General features: G+C 48.4%; 1 protein-coding gene across 2 annotated transcripts; it reads left to right on the top strand.

The window, feature by feature from the left end:
* The first annotated feature begins 6,593 nt into the window (after nucleotides 1-6,593).
* On the top strand, nucleotides 6,594-16,795 carry BAMBI (BMP and activin membrane bound inhibitor). Of its 2 annotated transcripts, none has more exons than XM_028750523.2 (3): nucleotides 6,594-6,976; nucleotides 13,344-13,631; nucleotides 15,951-16,795. In XM_028750523.2, the coding sequence occupies exons 1-3, from the start codon at nucleotides 6,901-6,903 to the stop codon at nucleotides 16,367-16,369; spliced, it is 783 nt and encodes a 260-aa protein (XP_028606356.1). In that variant the 5' UTR covers nucleotides 6,594-6,900; the 3' UTR covers nucleotides 16,370-16,795. The 2 variants fall into 2 exon arrangements, with proteins under 2 accessions (XP_028606356.1, XP_028606357.1); XM_028750524.2 differs by lacking the exon at nucleotides 6,594-6,976 and adding an exon at nucleotides 7,960-9,083.
* Nucleotides 16,796-17,199: the final 404 nt, after the last annotated feature.

The raw sequence follows: 17,199 nt of genomic DNA, 5'->3' as shown, positions 1-17,199 counted from the left end.
CTCCTTAAGTCTCAGACCAGGCTGTCACATTTATCAACCTACAGAGCGCTGCAAGTGAGCTATTGACTAAGATTACGGCTTGGGTTCTTTCTTTTTCCTTTTTGCTGTTGACCAAGGCTAAGCCGTTCCCCCACCCCCGCAACACACAGAAATCCCCCACCGTAATTGCTGGGTGGATGTTTAGGGTGGGATTCCTTGAGGCTGCATTCTTCACCCAAGTCTAGGAGAGATTGGGAGGGCTGTGCTATTTGGCCTGGAGGAGAGGCTGCAGGAGCCTTTGAGAGCCTTGGCGTTCTTTCCTCAGCATCCACTTTGGGCTGCTGCTTTGAGTGTGGGTTCCTTGGCGGGGAGCGAGCGAAACAAAGAGAGGCAGGCAGAGAGAGAGAGAGGCCCTTGCATGTGCTTGGCCTGGGCCACACAATCAGTCCAAGTTAAGTCTCCAAGCTGCTCTCACAGACCTTGTAACAGAGACACAGGATGGCTCTTCAGGCCTCTGCTTGTTGCTTCCTCGTCCTCAGAGTTATTATCTTGCATTCCTTTGGGCTGCTGAACATGTCATTACTGTTGCTTTGTGCAAACCTTTACCTTCTACCCTCTTTTTGGTCATCCTGCTTCCAATTTATCATTTGCTTTTTGCCAATTGTTGAGTTTTGCTTCACACACGGGTGCTCCTTTGTGTCTCGACGGAAGAATGACGGCACCATTTATTACATTTAAGGTTGCTTGTCATCGCCTGGTGTGGATTGCAGCTGCTGGGATGGGGAAGCCCTCGTGAAACCACTCTGACCATGATGCAATGCGGGCAACTGGACACATGCTTCAGAATCATGGGAGCTGGCCTTAGAGCGCAGGACTGATACACAGAGACAGCACTCGAAAGTTTGTTTATTTATTTATTGCATTTATATCCCCACCTTTCCCCCCTCAGGAGCTCAAGGTAGCATACATGGTTCTCCCCCTCCATACTGAATCCCCACAACAACCCTGTGAGGTAGGTTGGGCTGAGAGGCAGTGACCAGTTCAAGGTCAAGCTTCATGCCCAAGTGGGGATTTGAACCCTAGTGCGGCTCTGCGGATTAAACCACAGAGCCTAGGACTTGCCAATCAGAAGGTCGGCGGTTCGAATCCCCACAACGGGGTGAGCTCCCGTTCCTCGGTCCCTGCTCCTACCAACCTAGCAGTTCGAAAGCACGTCAAAGTGCAAGTAGATAAATAGGTACCGCTCTTGCGGGAAGGTAAACGGCGTTTCCGTGGGCTGCTCTGGTTCGCCAGAAGTGGCTTAGTCATGCTGGCCACATGACCCAGAAGCTGTACCACCGGCTCCCTCAGCTAATAAAGCGAGATGAGTGCCGCAGCCCCAGTTGGCCACGACTGGACCTAACGGTCAGGGGTCCCTTTACCTTTACCTCCCAGGTTCCAGTCCGACACTCTAACCACTACACCACACTGACTCTCCAGGAAATTGGAAAGCTTCTGAAGAAAGTGGACAGTGGCACCACAGCAGTGCATGATGAAAATGGTGCATGGACAAGACAGATCACAGAGATGTATCTTAGCTAAAACCTCTTGCCTCAGCTAGGTTTGACAAACAGGGAAGAGGCATACAAAGGATGGAAAAGTCAAGCACAGCAGTAATACCATTTTTGGGATACTTTACACAGAAAGCATTTCATGACGAAGCAGCAAACAAACAAAAAAACTCCCTGTAAAGTGCAGTTCAAAGCAGTGTCATATTGTACAATTCCAAAGAACAGCATGTCTGCATAAGTTTTGTAAAGTGCAATTCAAAACAGTGGCATCTCTTATAAAAGTACCATTCTGAAAAATATTGCTTAATGAAAAAATGGAAAATTGGGGGGCGGGAGGTCTGGAATGGAGTGTCCTTAAAGACATTGCTGGCTGGCATCCTTTGAAGAAAAAGCTGGAACATTTTGTAGCCATGCCAAGAGATAGATACATAAGAAAAAGCTTGCATTTCAAAACAACAAAACAATGGATTTGCAATACATTTACTAACAGGAAGTGTGTGAAGCACCCTCTCATCTAGGAGGTGGAAGCAGCAGAATGAGCCCTTTTAAGGGCCTGCACCTGGAGCAAGGTGAGTCCTCAGGGATGGAGTCAATCGGTCTCCGGCAAACGTCTCTTTTCTCTTGTGGGGCTCCATGCCTCCGCTATGCTTGCTTCCTTTAGCAGATGTCTATTGCAACCACCTTAGGACAAATATCCAGGATTCAGCTTTTGATGTCACTGTTACATGGTTGAGGCAACAGATTTTTTTTCTATTACTGTGCATCGTACGCACACTGAATTAGGCACACCACACATTTGACTTAAAAGGTAAACCCTGCCCTGAACATTCCTCCCATTATTATGGCAGAGCCATTTTTGGAAACAGAAACCAAACAAGATAATGTCTAGACCAGTCCACAGTTGTAGACAAACCCTTAAAAGCTTTCTATTTGGATCCTAAGTAACCATGAGACTGTGGAACTGAAGGGGTGGCACAGTCTGGCCTGTGGCCTTGACGAGGGAATGCTGGGAGACTGTTTTCCCTGCTTCCCAGGAAGAATGTCATGGCAAGGGGGAGACATATTTGGCCCATACCCTCCAACATTTCTCCAATGAAAATAGGGACATCCTAAGAAAAAGCGGGACATTCTGGGATCAAATCAGAAACCAGGACGGCTTCTGCTAGGAACAACACTTACAAGACCATCCTAAGTACTAGTGCAGGCGTCAGTTTCAGCAGGGGGCCGGTCCAGTCTCTCAGACCTTGTGGGGGGCCGGACTATATTTTGTGGGGGGAATGAATGAATTCCTATGCCCCACAAATAAGCCAGAGACACATTTTAAATGAAATGACACATTCTACTCATGTAAAAACACACTGATTCCCGGACTGTCCACTGGCCAGATTTAGAAGGCGATTGGGCTGGATCTGGCCCCCAGGCCTTAGTTTGCCTACCCATGTACTACTTCCTGAGTTTTCTCCCCCCCCCCTTTTCTTTGTAGATAGTAAGCCTGACATTGCCTTGCTATAAGCCACTCTGGGTACCTTTATCGACTGAAGCATGGGGTGGGGGAATACTTCAAATAAATAAGTGTGTATGTGTGTGATGATTATAGCTACTTGTTCTTCTGGATTGCGGTAGTTTTTATTATCCCCCCCCCCCCTTCTTTCAACAAGAAAACCAAGCTTTAGCAATAAAGAATCATGACTCTTCAAAATTACCTATGATGACAACGACTTAATTTTACTTAAGCCAATGACTGGCATTCCAAAAACAGTTTTTCTCCCGCGGGGTCACACACAGGGCTTCTGCTGACTCAGTAGAATTTTTACTTCCACTGTAAAACAACAACAACAGCAAACCCAGCCACCCTGCATTTCAAAAGTAATTTGCCATGTAGCCTGGAGGGCTGCTATTCTGGGAAACAAACCTGAAGCCCTATTGGGCTCACAGAACTCCACAGTACTTTGGATCATGGCCAATGCCTTGCCCATTGACTCTTGAACACTGAAGACTGAAACAGCGACTCCAGAGGAGAACCCAGAAACTGAGTAGGGATATACCTCTGAGCGCCTGACAAATGCTGGAAAAGATCACGGCCGGTGAGCCCAATGAGGACACCCCAGGAAGCCCGATTACTCTGAAGCCTACTTGCAAGTAGTTTTAAGGAGCAATCTAACTGTAGCATGTGGAGCTGGGAGCACCTGAGTGTCTGACTATAAGTTGAAGCAGCGGGGAGGATGTTTTTCAGGGGCTTTATCCCATTGCAAGGTTGTGGACAGATGGTCTTCTAAAGTAGGGCGAGGCATATTGGTCAGCTGCTGCTGTCAAAGGCATTCATGTGGATACTGGAGACTGACACAGCATGGATGCATCCGAGAATCTTAGATTAGTGGAGTTGTGCAGCCAGCATCACTGTTTGTGTTTGTACCGCTAAATAACACACAAGAGTCGTCTTCTGGGTGTGGTGGAAAGAGGGCAGCATCCCATCCCCCCGCTATTGGTTTGTTTAAGAAAATGTATGTTTTGTTATTTCTAAAGAAACTCAGGGTCACTAAGAAATCCAAACATTACAACAATATTAAAATAACAGTTCTCAGTCCAACCCCAGGCACAAAATCAGAATAGGACTACAAATAAGTCCCCCCCCCCCAAAAAAGCACACAGCCATCAGAACTAATCAAAGATAAATTGGAAGAATAAAATGCCTTTTCAAACAGCCATTTTCACAGCAGCAATGAGGTTCCACAGGGCAGGTGCCACAACAGAAAAGGCTCTGACTGGTTAGTGTAGAGACAATTTACCTGGGAATCGCAGTTGGCAATTTTGAAGAAAGCTGCGTCTTCCCTATCAAGGATGCTTTGGGTATGTGTTTCAGAGGAGCGGGTTAAGAATAGGTTTAAGCCGGCTCCAGTGCACTCCCGCCATTGGAGTTTGAAGACACATACACATGCTATTAGCCACAATTTGTCTGTATCCTGTAGTTTCTTGGGAAACACAGCTGATTGAAGTGTTTCCTCTCAAACCAGCTTCCATCCAGTTTGAAGACGTCAGCCATGGTCAAGCTGGGGTGTGTAACACTGGAGATGACTATTGTGCATGTACAGGTGACAGCTTCCTTGAAGAAGAGTTTGGGGGTGGGTTTGCAGGCTGGGGAAAACAAACAGGGAATGTGCAGGGAAGCAAACCAGGTGACCAGGTAATGGTGTGTAGAACAAGTAAAAATGTGACTTGAAATGCAGCGTTGAGCAAGGGTGACCCCTATATTCTAAGTTGCTAATGTGTACCTAGCCTTGGTCACGGAGTCCTCCGGATGTTATTGGACTACAACTCCCAGGACCCCCGACTACTGGGTATGCTGGCTGGGGCTGATGGGAGCTGGAGTTCAATAACCTCTGGTGGTCCCCAGGTTGGCTACCCATAGACTAGGTGTTGTGGAATATGGGAGCCAGTGTAGTGGTTAAGAGTGTTGGCCTAGAGTGTTAAAATCCCCTCTTATCTATGATGCTCACTGGGTGATTTTGGCCCAGTCACTATTTCTCAGCCGAATCTACTTCACAGGGTTGTTGTGAGGATAATATTTTTTCATTATTATGGAAGGTGGGATCATGTGCACTGCTTTGAACTCCTTGGCGGGAAAGTGGTACAGAACTGTAATGTAGTTATACCTTTGTAAACCAAGAAAACTTTAATAAAATATTATTTTTAAAAAAGAACTGTAATGTAGTAAAATAAACTGTGATTTCAGCAGCCTACACCTAACTATGAATTGAGACCCTCTGAATTTAATGAAACTTTGCCCTTCAAGTCTGTGATCTTTGCATATTTACCTGGATCGTGCCTCCTTGACCACAGAGAAGGATTTACTTTGCAATCAGGCTTTGTGGCCCACATGATTTTGTACCCAGGGGTAGGAAAGCAGCGCAAAGTGTTACAGGCCCTAAATATGTGATATGGTGGGGGACCTGCACCTTGATAGTGAGGCATAAGACCTGCTGCACAATCAGGGACATGGCCCAGCTAAATCCCCCCCCCCCCCGCCCCGCCTATCGCTTCCCAGTAAATCCAAAGTCGTCATGAAACAAACCGTGGAAAGAAAAGACAGAAAGAAAGGCTGAGAGTAATCCTGCCTGCTCGGTCGGTGAGAGAGTGCCCTAATAAATGAATTAGCATCTCAGTAAGGAGATCGCTTTGGGGCTGATATTGATCAGGCCGGGCCTGTGTGTTTGCCTGGGATTGTTTGGGGGGATAATTGAGTGTCAGTCTCTGTCTGTGTCGTCTCGCTGGCGCCTGGCGCTTTCGCGTTTGCTAATTTTCACTAAATGTCTTCTCCTGGTACATCTATATCCCAACCGAGCAGTCAGGCTCCTGCTGGTCAAACCGTCCGTCTGACTAGGCTTTATTGATCATCGGGACGGGAGGAGGAGGGGCGACGGCGGCTGGAAGTGCGCAGAGGAGAAAGGGGGAAACGCTGCTATCTCCCCGCCGGGAAAAGGGATTGATGCGCTTCTTAAACTGCCTCCCGCGATCGCCTCTTTGCAGCCCTGTCTGCAGGCTCCTAGAGCCAGCTCGCTTGCCCCAGTCTGCTTTTGTACACACACACCGCAAACATGTCCGGCTTCTAGGCTCTTAAGATTTGGGGCCGGTCCCTCTTTCCTGTCCCGGCTACACCGTGCGCGCGATTTGGACCCGGGATCGGATTGCTGTGGTGCAAGTGGGTGCTAAGAGTTTATTTCCTTCCTCCTTCCTTTTAGCACCAAGTTTGGAAGAGGAATGCCTTTTTTAAAAAAGAGGGGGGGAACCACCCTTCAGAGCCCGCCCCTCCCGGATCCCCAGAAGTTCATTTGGCTTAATTACATTTCCCCCCCATGTTTGCGCTACTAATTACACCGCCGCTCAAGCCGGGGAGAAAGTGAAGCGGAGCTGCTGGCGCTGCAGGACGCATCCTACCTTCTGCCCCTTCCCGCTGCTTTGAGTGACGCGGCGCCGCCGCCTATGGGAGCCGTGCTGGAGGGGAGCGAGGGGCGGGCCGGGGGCGGGCCAAGGCGGGTCAGGCGGCGGGGCGGGAGCATTATTTACAGAGCGAGCGCGGGGCGCCCAGAGAGCGGAGCCGGGCTGGTGGCTCGTCCTGCGCGCTGAGGTGGGAGCGCCCTGGAGCGAGGCTTCGGATGCGGCTGCAGCAGGGCTCGGGGCGCGCCTGAGAGAGGCTTACGGCGCCAGGAGCCGGTCGAGGCCGAGAGCGGGTCGCGCAGGGCAGCCCGCGGCGGGGTCCATGCGCTGTGCCCGGCCGGGGCATTGCCTTGCAGCGTTGCAAGGGGACGAGAGCCCTGGAGGGAGCGCGGAGACTCGACTCGGGCGGTGGCGGCGAGGCCCGTGCGGGGAGGGTTAAATGGATCGCCACTCCAGCTTCATCTTCGTGTGGCTGCAACTGGAGCTGTGCGCCATGGCCATCCTGCTAACGAAAGGTGAGTCCGGCTCGCTAGAGGGGCTCCTTCCCGATCCTGGGGGGGGGAGACTTTTTAAGTTCCCGGCGGTCTTGCCGGAGATCGTGTCGGTCGGTAGGCAGAAGGAAAGAGAAGGCAAAAGCCGCGCGCTGAGCACACAAAACAAACGAACAAGGCAAGCGATGGACTCGGCGTTGGTAGTGCTAACGGGACGCCGCTATTTTGACAGGGGGGCAGTCCCACGGGAACGTGCAGTCCGGTCCTTCGCGCGTCTCCTCGGAAGCAAGGCGCACGGACCTGATGGTACTTATTCCCAAAGAAGAGGAAATAGGCTAACGTAAAACTAGCGCCACTTAACATACTGCAGTGTACGTGCTGTCCTGTGCATGGTTATTCAGAGGCAAGCCCCATTTGTGTTCAGTAGAAAAGCATGACTAGTATTGCACCCGAACTCAGTGGGGCTCGCTTCCAAGTCAACACGCGCAGGACCGCATTATGGGCTCTTTTTGGCGCAAGCAGCTCCCCTCTCTAAATCCAGCCCGGTTCACGAAACCTCCCATCCTTTTGAGATGCCTTATTTAATGCATTTCGATCCTTCGGCAGCTTTCAGATTTTTTTTGCCCTAAAAAGAGCGGGGGGATCAAAACAAAATACGATGAAATACTGTTTCGAAGCGTGTGTGTGTAACCTATCCTAGTCCCCGGAATGAAGACAACCCCTCGAAGAGGGAGGCGAGGGCCCGGGGTTGTTTTGCAGATCAACGTGGTGGGCTGGCGAGCGCTGGTGCGTGTTGACAACCGTACAAAGGCTTAACGTGAGGATTGTCGCCCTGGGGGAAGCCTTTGAAGAGCTGCTGCGAGGCTTCCTGTAGGGTCAGGGGGAGGGCTGCTGGAGGAGACGGGGCGGGTACTCGGGAGCACCCGAAGGCTTTCTCCCGAAGAGAGACGGGCCTTGGCTGGGCGGGCGATGCAGGAGCGCGCGACCTGCGGAAGGGGGCGCTACTGTCGTCCTCTGGGCTGGCGGCGGCGGCACCCAGGAGAGGCTCGGCCTCGCCTTCGAAGCGAAACCGAGCGGGATTTAAAACTTGCAAGGAGGCGCGTTCCAAGCTGGGGCTGATCCGTAGCAACTCCCGCCCTGGGTGGCCGGGGGTGAAGCCCGACTGCGCCCAGCCTCGCGCGTAACCCCGGCTGCGGGCCTCTTCCAATTCCCTCGCCAAAGACGCTGCAGCAGCCGCCCCGTCGGGGTTGCAGTGGCTCGCCCAGCTGCCTCCCTCCCGCTAGCCCCCCTTGCGACGCGCTCCGGAGGGACGCCGTCGGTGGCGGATGCGCGTTGGAAGTGCTGTGCGCACGCAGCAGCCATTCCAGGGGGTTGCATTTGGGGGAGCAGCCTGGTGCGGTCTCAAGCCCCGGCTTTTATTTCCTTTCCCCAGGCTGGGGCGTGAAACCTGGGGGTGACGTCGGGGCCGGCTTCGGGTGCCCGTTTGCTCTGCTAGAAGCAAGAGCGGGCTTAGCTTTCTTTTGGTGGGGTTGCCGCCCGTCGGAGGTGGCTTGGGGGGGGGGGGCGGCGGCGGCAGCAGCTCCCAGCCAGCGAGGCAAGCCCGGTAGCCATTTCCCCGGGGCAACTGCCCTTCCCTTGCCCGACCGGGGCTTCTCCTGCTGCTGCTCCCGCTGCTCTCCCCTCCTGCGGCTGGCGAGCTCCGTGCGCCCGGCCCGGCGCGGCCTTTGAAGCGCTCTGCCAAGGCTTTGTGAGCGTGTCATGTTTCCTCCTGGGCCGAGCTTCGCAGGCCAGAACAAGCTCGCCTGTTCTTGGAAGTGGCGTTGCTTGGGTTTCCTTCCCCTTTCCCCGCCCCCCGCCAGAGCCTTGCCCCGCTTCATTGAGGGAAGTCAGACCTTAGGGGCAAGCGGTTGTCAAAATGTTTTTGTTAGCTTGTCTTTAATGAACTTCTGAACGTCTCCAGCCCACACCCACCCACTCCCTCTCCCTCTCCCAGCTCCAGAAAGCAGCGCTGGCCCAAGGCAAGCTTTACCTGTTTGCGGCTTTACCTGTTGATAAGGTAAAATTGGAAAGAGACCCGACTGTATGCCCTCCCTTATCCCTCGTGGCATGAGGAGAAATCCAGCCCATGCAAGTAAGGGACTTGAAAGAAGTTTGCTCCTGCAAAGCGGCAACAACCAAAATTGTGTTCAGGCTGTGTGATCCTGTGTGATCCTTCAATTTACAGATGAGGTTTACTTCTGAGTAAACATGTGCAGGATTGGGCTGTGCACCCCTGACTGTGAGAGGTGACCCCACTAGTATGAGATGTGAACTGTTAAGCATCTTGCTGCAAATATTTGAAACTTCCTGTGTGTGTGTGTGTGTGTGTGTGTGTGTGTGTGTGAGCTCACACAATCCACACTCTTCTCCCCTCCTTGCCACTTTAAAGAATAAAAACTTAACTGGGGGGAGGGAGAGGAGGGAATGGGAGAGTTGATGTCTCCCTATAATTGCCACGTTTCACAGAGAGGAGGTTAAAGGATAAGCTAGCACAGTGCTGATGTGCTACAGTATTTATTTATTTTGGAAAGAAGGGTGTAATTAACCCCAAATAACAGCCCTTGCAGCAAGCAGAGGGAAGTCTTCTGGCCCCATCAAAGAGGGGCAGAGAAGGGAGTGACTGAGAGTAATGTGCAGTTGCAGATACTGAAACTATGCGCCTGATAATGATATAATTAGGGGATCACAGACTTCTGGCTGCTGTCGACTTCAAAAGCTTTCGGAGAAGCCTGCAGTCTCTCCTGTAGCCACCTTGACTAAAAGCAGACATTTTTCTTTAATAGCTACATACAGTAACAAGAAAGAGGAGGGGAACAGAAAGGGCATTGTTCACTGTTTGAAAATACCAAATACCCTCCCTGGCCTTTTCCATAGCTCAGGAAGAAACTTTATGAATTGACAGAAATAAAAGGTTTGTTCCCCCCCTTCAAAAATACGATAACACAAAAATGCCATTCTCTTCTGCTGAGGGGGAGGTGGTGGAATGTGTCTCTAATTAAAATGGAGTTGTAATAACCCAATGACTAGTCCATCATGTTTTGTTTATGAGACTGTGCTTGGTCAGGAAAAGAGGATTGTATGAACGATTGAAACAAACTTTTTCTCTCTTGTGATGCTCTCTTAAGACTGGAGTGGGAAAGGACTAACTTATTGATTTCCCCTTTCCCCACCCCCAAAAAGAGTGTTTTGTGTTTATCCATAACTTGTTTCAGTGAAAGCTGCTCAGCCCTCGGACTTGACTTGCTGGACAATAGTTGCTTAAATGGCATTTGCTTTCAAAAAGGGGACTTAGGAAGTTACATGATTGGTGGCGGCGGAACAGAAGTCCTTAAAGGAAAGAGAAGCGCCTTCTGTAAATCTAAGAACATTGGACTTCTGGGCCCAACTGCTTGAAGAATGCGAATGTCGCCTTCTTGGTGACATGTAACACATCCCATATTATTTTTTGAATCTTGCTCTAGTTACCTGTTTTGGTGGAGAACCTCAAGGGACTCCCAAAAATGCAAACACTTATTTCATCTCTGTGATGAAAGACTTTCAAGCAACTGAATAAGGGAAATGCTTTCTGTCAAACTAGTTCTCTGAATGTTTAAGCAAGCTTTTGAACTGCATGTATTCTTTGGCAGGCTTGGGCTTCAGATCTTGCTTCACACATTTACACAAATGAGGGGCAAGCTTGTTTACATACGGGCACTGTGTCATTTGGCTTTGATTAAGCAGTTTATTAAAATGTAATGGCATTCTAGGGAAGGCTGAACTTAGGATAGTCTGGAAGGCGAGCCCTGCAGAACTGTATGTATGTGTAAATGTGTTTGTAATTCATATCTTAAGCATAAGCTGGGACATAGTATATATATAGTGCAATATGACCTGGGTGCTAAAAATTAATCTCCGGGTACCTATGTACCTTAAATATAACTCTTAATTTGGCAGAAGGAAGTTATGATTTTAAGGGCTTCGCAGTTCTCTTGTGGCTGAATCCCACCCCCCCTTTTTTCTAAAATAAGTGCTATTCATCACTGTGGTTGTTAATACACTTCCTCCAGTAGTTTCTGAAGCTGAGAGACAGATCCAGCTTGCCTCCCAGCTTCCTTCCATTCTCTGAACTGATGGAACAGATCTGAGCTGAAACGTCGAGAAGACAGTACAGTTTTTCTGTATAGTAAAATGAATGCATTTCTGAAGAATGTAAAATGAATATGTTTTTTAAAGCACTTCCTTCAGAAATTTTTGTGGTTTCCTGTGCGTTTTTTTGTTCCATACAAACAGTAGAGGATTTTCAGTCCAAATGTTTACCCTTTTTGACCACATGATGGATTGGGGAGTGGGGGGGAGGGAGGTGGTGGAAGGAGGGTTCAATCTTGCCACCTCCCGCATTTATGAGCTTTCATATAAGTTGAAAGGGGTTGATTTTGGCAAGCAAGACACTCTGATTGTAAACTAAAGATTTCCTGTTTTTTAATAAAAACTAAAAAGATATTTTGCATGAGAAGACGATGCTGTGAGAAGCCAGATGCTTGGCGCACATGCGATGTGTGACTATTGTCATTATGTCCTGTTTCGTGAGTTTCCCAGGGGCTACTTTTGGAAATGAAATGCTGGGTTAGATGGACCCAACAAAGCAATCCTTGTGTTAAGAATTAACTTAAATAAAAATGCATGCATGATTTTAGTACATAATTTCATAAGGTGTTGGCTAAAGCTCTTAAATACTGGCACCGTGCCAAAAGGCAGTAAACAATTTCAACCACTTTGATTAATTCTGCCAGGCGTAAATATTTGAAGTGCGCTTTTGACTTTGCTATATGCTGACGTATGCAATGTAAGTTTCGTTTTAGAGCAGAGATGGAGAACCAGTTGCAGTAGCTTCAGTTTCCATATAAGCCAAAGTCAGCATAGCCCAATGGCTGGGCATAAATGGATGTCCAGCAACATCTGAATGGCCACAGAGTTTTCAATCTTGGTTTATAATAACTAGTATTAAAGGTAATGTAAAGGACAAGTACCTGCAGATTTGCAAAGATGCTAAATGGGGAGTCATTGCTGCCCAAAGACCTGGAGATGAGCTGGTATGTGATAAGTGGCCAGTTTACAGATTTTTGCCTATGGAACATTGCTTCATAAGGAATAAGCATCTACTGCTTCAGTTGCTGCAGGGGTGACTTGTTCCACTGCAGCTGAATTGCTGGTGGTTCTGTAGGTGGGGCAGAACCATCCAGCTTGCAGTTTTTGATGGGAACTCTTACAACTTTGTGCCTACTCAAGGTGCACACGGATGCTGTCTTCAGTTTTGCATACGAGGTTATGCCCCTCTCCAAAGTTCTTTGGCTAAGTAAGTTAAAGCCCACCTACACATGGCAGCTCCTCCCACGAGGTGGCAATTTCGGACGGATTCTATGCAACACCATCCTCCCCACAGGGACTCCGATTTGTCATGCCTGCTATGGGGATCTTGTACATTGTGCAGAGCAAAAGCCAGGAATGAGGTAGATCTCTGGATGGTCTGCAGAAAATCTGGAAGGGCTTTCATGTCTCGGTGGTTTGGCAAAATTGTCAGGAAAATTATTTTTGTACCATGATTGGCCATGTCCTGTTTGCTTATATATCTCCCCTGGAGATGCTTGCCTGTACAACAGGAGTATTAATTGATTGCCTTTTCCCATGGCTGTGTGCAGCTCTGTTGACCAGTTCTATAGAGACCTGTGTTGGAATCCTTGATCTATAGCAGAGATAGTCATCGTGATGCCCTCGAGATGTTTTTGGACTACAACACTCATCAGCCACAGCCAGTATAGGCACTGCACTTATCATGGATGATGGGAGGTGTAGTCCAGCAAACCTCTGGAGGGCTCCGTCTCCAAGCCTGCTTTCAAAAGAGACACTTATTTTGTTTGTTACTCACCCATCTTAATGCCAGTATTGAGGATAAAGGTAAAGGGACCCCTGACCATTAGGTCCAGTCGTGGCCGACTCTGGGGTTGCGGTGCTCATCTCATTTTATTGGCCGAGGGAGCCGGCATACAGCTTCCGGTAATGAGGCCAGCATGACTAAGCTGCTTCTGGCGAACCAGAGCAGCGCACGGAAATGCCATTTACCTTCCCGCCAGTACCTATTTGTCTACTTGCACTTTGACGTACTTTCGAACTGCTAGGTGGGCAGGAGCAGGGACCGAGCAACGGGAGCTCATCCCGTCACAGGGATTCGAACCGCCGACCTTCTGATCAGCAAGTCCTAGGCTCTGTGGTTTAACCCACAGCGCCACCTGCGTCCCTAGTATTGAGGATACAGGGTATCTAAATCCTTACTGATTTGCTGCAGACTAACAAGCTTGCCACTTTACTTTTGTTGCAGGTGAAATTAGATGCTACTGTGATGCTGCACACTGTGTTGCAACAGGCTATATGTGCAAATCTGAGCTCAACGCTTGCTTCTCTAGACTGCTTGACCCTCAGAACAGCCATTCCCCACTTACTCATGGCTGCTTGGACTCTCTTGCAAGCACATCGGACATCTGTCAAGCTAAACAGGCCCAAAACCACTCTGGAACTGCCATTCCTACATTGGAGTGTTGTCACGAAGATATGTGCAACTACAGAGGGCTGTACGATGTTCTCTCTCCTTCCAGAGGGGAGCCTTCGGGTAAGTCGTGCTCTCGTCTGATACATAAGTTTGCTTGCAACAGGCAAGACCTTGTTTTGTCTGCTAATGATTTTGGTCTTTTAATACAACTAGGTACGCTGGAGTGGGAGGCATGTGGCTAGACAGATCTCTGCCAAATATCTTTGTATCTGCATTAGCATGAGGCACAAAGTTTGCTCCTTTTCAAGCAGGCCTGGCATCTTGCCTGGGAAAACTTGTTCAGGGAGGGGCACTACTTTAAGAAACCTAATTGTGCCCAATTTAGTCAGGGGAAAATAAAACTATTAGAATGTGCAAATGAACTTTATGGAAGCCTGTTAAGTTTTAATGAAAACATGCACACAGCTTTTAATTTAAATCTGCTGCTTTGTTACTTCGCGTACACGAAGGTGAAATCATCAAGTCAACCAGAATAAAGTCCCAACGTCTTTTCCCACAGCCGGGTGAAGTTAGTTATTTAAAAGTATGCAAATAATTCATCTGACTCAACAAACTTTGGTGTTGCAATTTCACTTATGCCCTGCAGGTCATGGAAGTAAAATAAAAATAAATCTCTCCATCACTGGGTGTATCCATTTAATTGAATTGATGTGCCTGGTGTACTCATAACACTGAAGTTGATGTTTCCTTGCATGGAAGGCTTGTGGTCCTTGGGATGTTGGATTACAAATCCCATCAACCCCACCCAGCTTGACCATTGGGCCGAGATGATGGGAGTTGTAGTCCACTGTTAGGGGAGGACACAGCTTCCCCATTCCTATAGTAAAGCTTAGCCAAATGTCCAAAATCAATACTTTGCAGGGGGTGGGGACCATCTGGCTGCTTTGTGTACATGGGGTGCTGCAATTGTTTTGTATTTGCTTCCATAATGATAGTCACTAGTACAGCAAAACCAAATGCCTGCTATGATAGTCCTTTTTTGTGTGGCTTGCTAAAGCACCTCACAACTCTTATCTTTGCAATCGTGTGAAAAGAAGAGATAGCAACTTGCCCCATGGCTCACCTTGTAAATTGCAGAACTGAAATTTCCATGTGCTTTGGAACAAACCAGGATTTGCCTCTGCAGACACAGAGCAAATAGTTTCATTCTGGTCCTATCTCCTTGGTGTTTGTCCCTATTCCGGATAAATGCATTGCAATATTTCATTACATTTTTTGTGTACCTAAACATGTACTACGTACAGAAGTGTAGAGCTGCTGAACTGAAAGCTGGGTCCCTCATGTCCATATATAGCACCATATTGACCTTCGTTTTTCTTTGGTGGTATGTGAACATCTAAGGCAGGGGTCAGCAACCTTTTTCAGCTGTGGGCCGGTCCACTGTCCCTCAGACCTTGTGGGGGGCCGGACTATATTTAGAAAAAAATAATGAACCAATTCCTATGTTCCACAAATAACCCAGAGATGCATTTTAAATAAAAGCACACATTCTACTCATGTAAAAACATGCTGATTCCCGGACTATCCATGGGCCAGATTTAGAATCCGGCCCCCGGGCCTTAGGTTGCCTTCCCCTGACCTAAGGCCATGGAAATGCCCTCCTGTCTGGTGCACACTGGTTCCAAATACAGTGGTAATTTGTAACAAGGGTTAACACTGGTGATGTCACATTACTGCATAACCCTGGGCTGGGGTACCCGTGACCCTCTGTATGTTGCTGGATTACAACCCCTACCACCCTGGCCCTTGACCTGGGGCTGATGGGAGCTGGGAGTTCAACAATGTCTGGAGAGCAATAGGGTTTTCTGGATTCAGCGTAGCCTAAGCAAATAGCAGAGTTTCTCTAGAATTGGCAAGCTTTGGGTCGGCGCTGTGGGTTAAACCACAGAGCCTAGGACTTGCCGATCAAAAGGTCAGCGATTCAAATCACCGCGATGGGGTGAGCTCCCGTTGCTCGGTCCCTGCTCCTGCCAACCTAGCAGTTCGAAAGCACGTCAAAGTGCAAGTAGATAAATAGGTACCACTCTGGTGGGAAGGTAAACGGCGTTTCTTTGCGCTGCTCTGGTTCGCCAAAAGCGGCTTAGTCATGCTGGCCACATGACCCGGAAGCTGTAGCCAGTAAAGCGAGATGAGCGCCGCAACCCCAGAGTCGGCCACGACTGGACCTAATGGTCAGGGGTCCCTTTACCTTTTACAAGTTAGGGAGAAAAATGTAGGGGGCACCCCTCTTTGAAATGAGCAGACCTTTCCCCCTTCCATCACCTGAGAGGGTAGTCTTAAAAAGAAAGGGGCTTCCAGTTTTTGTGGTTGAAACACAGGCTTTGGCATGTGGCGTGGAAGGGACCTTTCTGAACACCATCCCTCTCTCCTCTCTTGCAGGACAAGGGAGCAGATACCAGCATGAGGGCAGCAGAAACCTCATCACGAAGGTCCAGGAGCTGACCTCCTCCAAAGAACTGTGGTTCCGGGCAGCTGTCATTGCCGTCCCCATCGCTGGCGGGCTGATCCTGGTGCTCCTCATCATGCTAGCTCTGCGCATGCTCAGGAGCGAGAACAAAAGACTGCAAGACCAGCGGCAGCAGATGCTGTCCCGATTGCACTACAGCTTCCACGGGCATCATTCCAAAAAGGGACAGGTGGCCAAGCTAGACTTGGAGTGCATGGTGCCAGTCACAGGGCACGAGAACTGCTGCATGACCTGCGAGAAGATGAGGCAGCCGGACCTGGGCAGTGACAAAATACTCTCACTAGTCCACTGGGGAATGTATGGCGGGCATGGAAAGCTGGAATTTGTGTGATTACGTCGCCTTTTGGTCTTTTTCTATATATATATATAAAACTATATTTTAAAATTTTGTTCTTTAACATTGCTAGGAAAACTTTTCCAAGGCCTTTGGGTTCTGCTGGACAGGAGCACTTTATACAGGGAAAGCCTACAGTCATTAATCGTGTTTTTTTTTTTTAAGAAAACAAAGGACCTCTGCAGATTGAACCTTGGATATATGTCTTCTGAAGGATCCCAAAAGTTACCTTATTTGCACAGAGTAAATACATTCAAATGTATTGTTTGCTTTAAAGTTATGAAAGCAAAAAACCGAGAAGTTGTACACACTGTTACCAGGGTTGTCTGAGCTGTAGGGAGGTGGAAATTTTGAGTTAATACTATTAAATTGTATGCAAGTTCTGATGTAAAGATTTTTAAAATATATATAATTATATATATATATATTTGTCTGAAACCTATTTTGTGGTTTTGTGTAAGAAGCACTAAGTCCCTTCTAGTAGAAGCACTACATAAAGTGTTAACTGTAGAGTTTCCTTTAGTGATTAGTCAGGTTCATGTAAGTGAACTCTGGTGTTCATCCAGGTAAATTCACATAACCTGAATTTGCTGCCTTCCCTTGCTAGCTTTTTCAATGCTTCAGTTTTCCAGACAGGAGAAAAACATATTTCATGCCCTTTTGCTCTAAAGGCAAATAACATCCTAGCTGTTTCTGATATTTGTGGTCCAGCTACAGCCTCTGTATCATGCAGATTCTAATCTTCCCCTAGGCAGCATGGAACAGAACAATCGGCCAACTTGTGTCTTCTTGGAGTCTAAAATATCCCAGGTATATTCTGGGATCGG

The sequence above is a fragment of the Podarcis muralis genome, chromosome 12 (genome assembly GCF_964188315.1).
Source record: "Podarcis muralis chromosome 12, rPodMur119.hap1.1, whole genome shotgun sequence".
In the NCBI taxonomy this organism is placed as follows: Eukaryota; Metazoa; Chordata; class Lepidosauria; order Squamata; family Lacertidae; genus Podarcis; species Podarcis muralis.
This window is presented reverse-complemented; position numbering and strand designations above follow the sequence as displayed.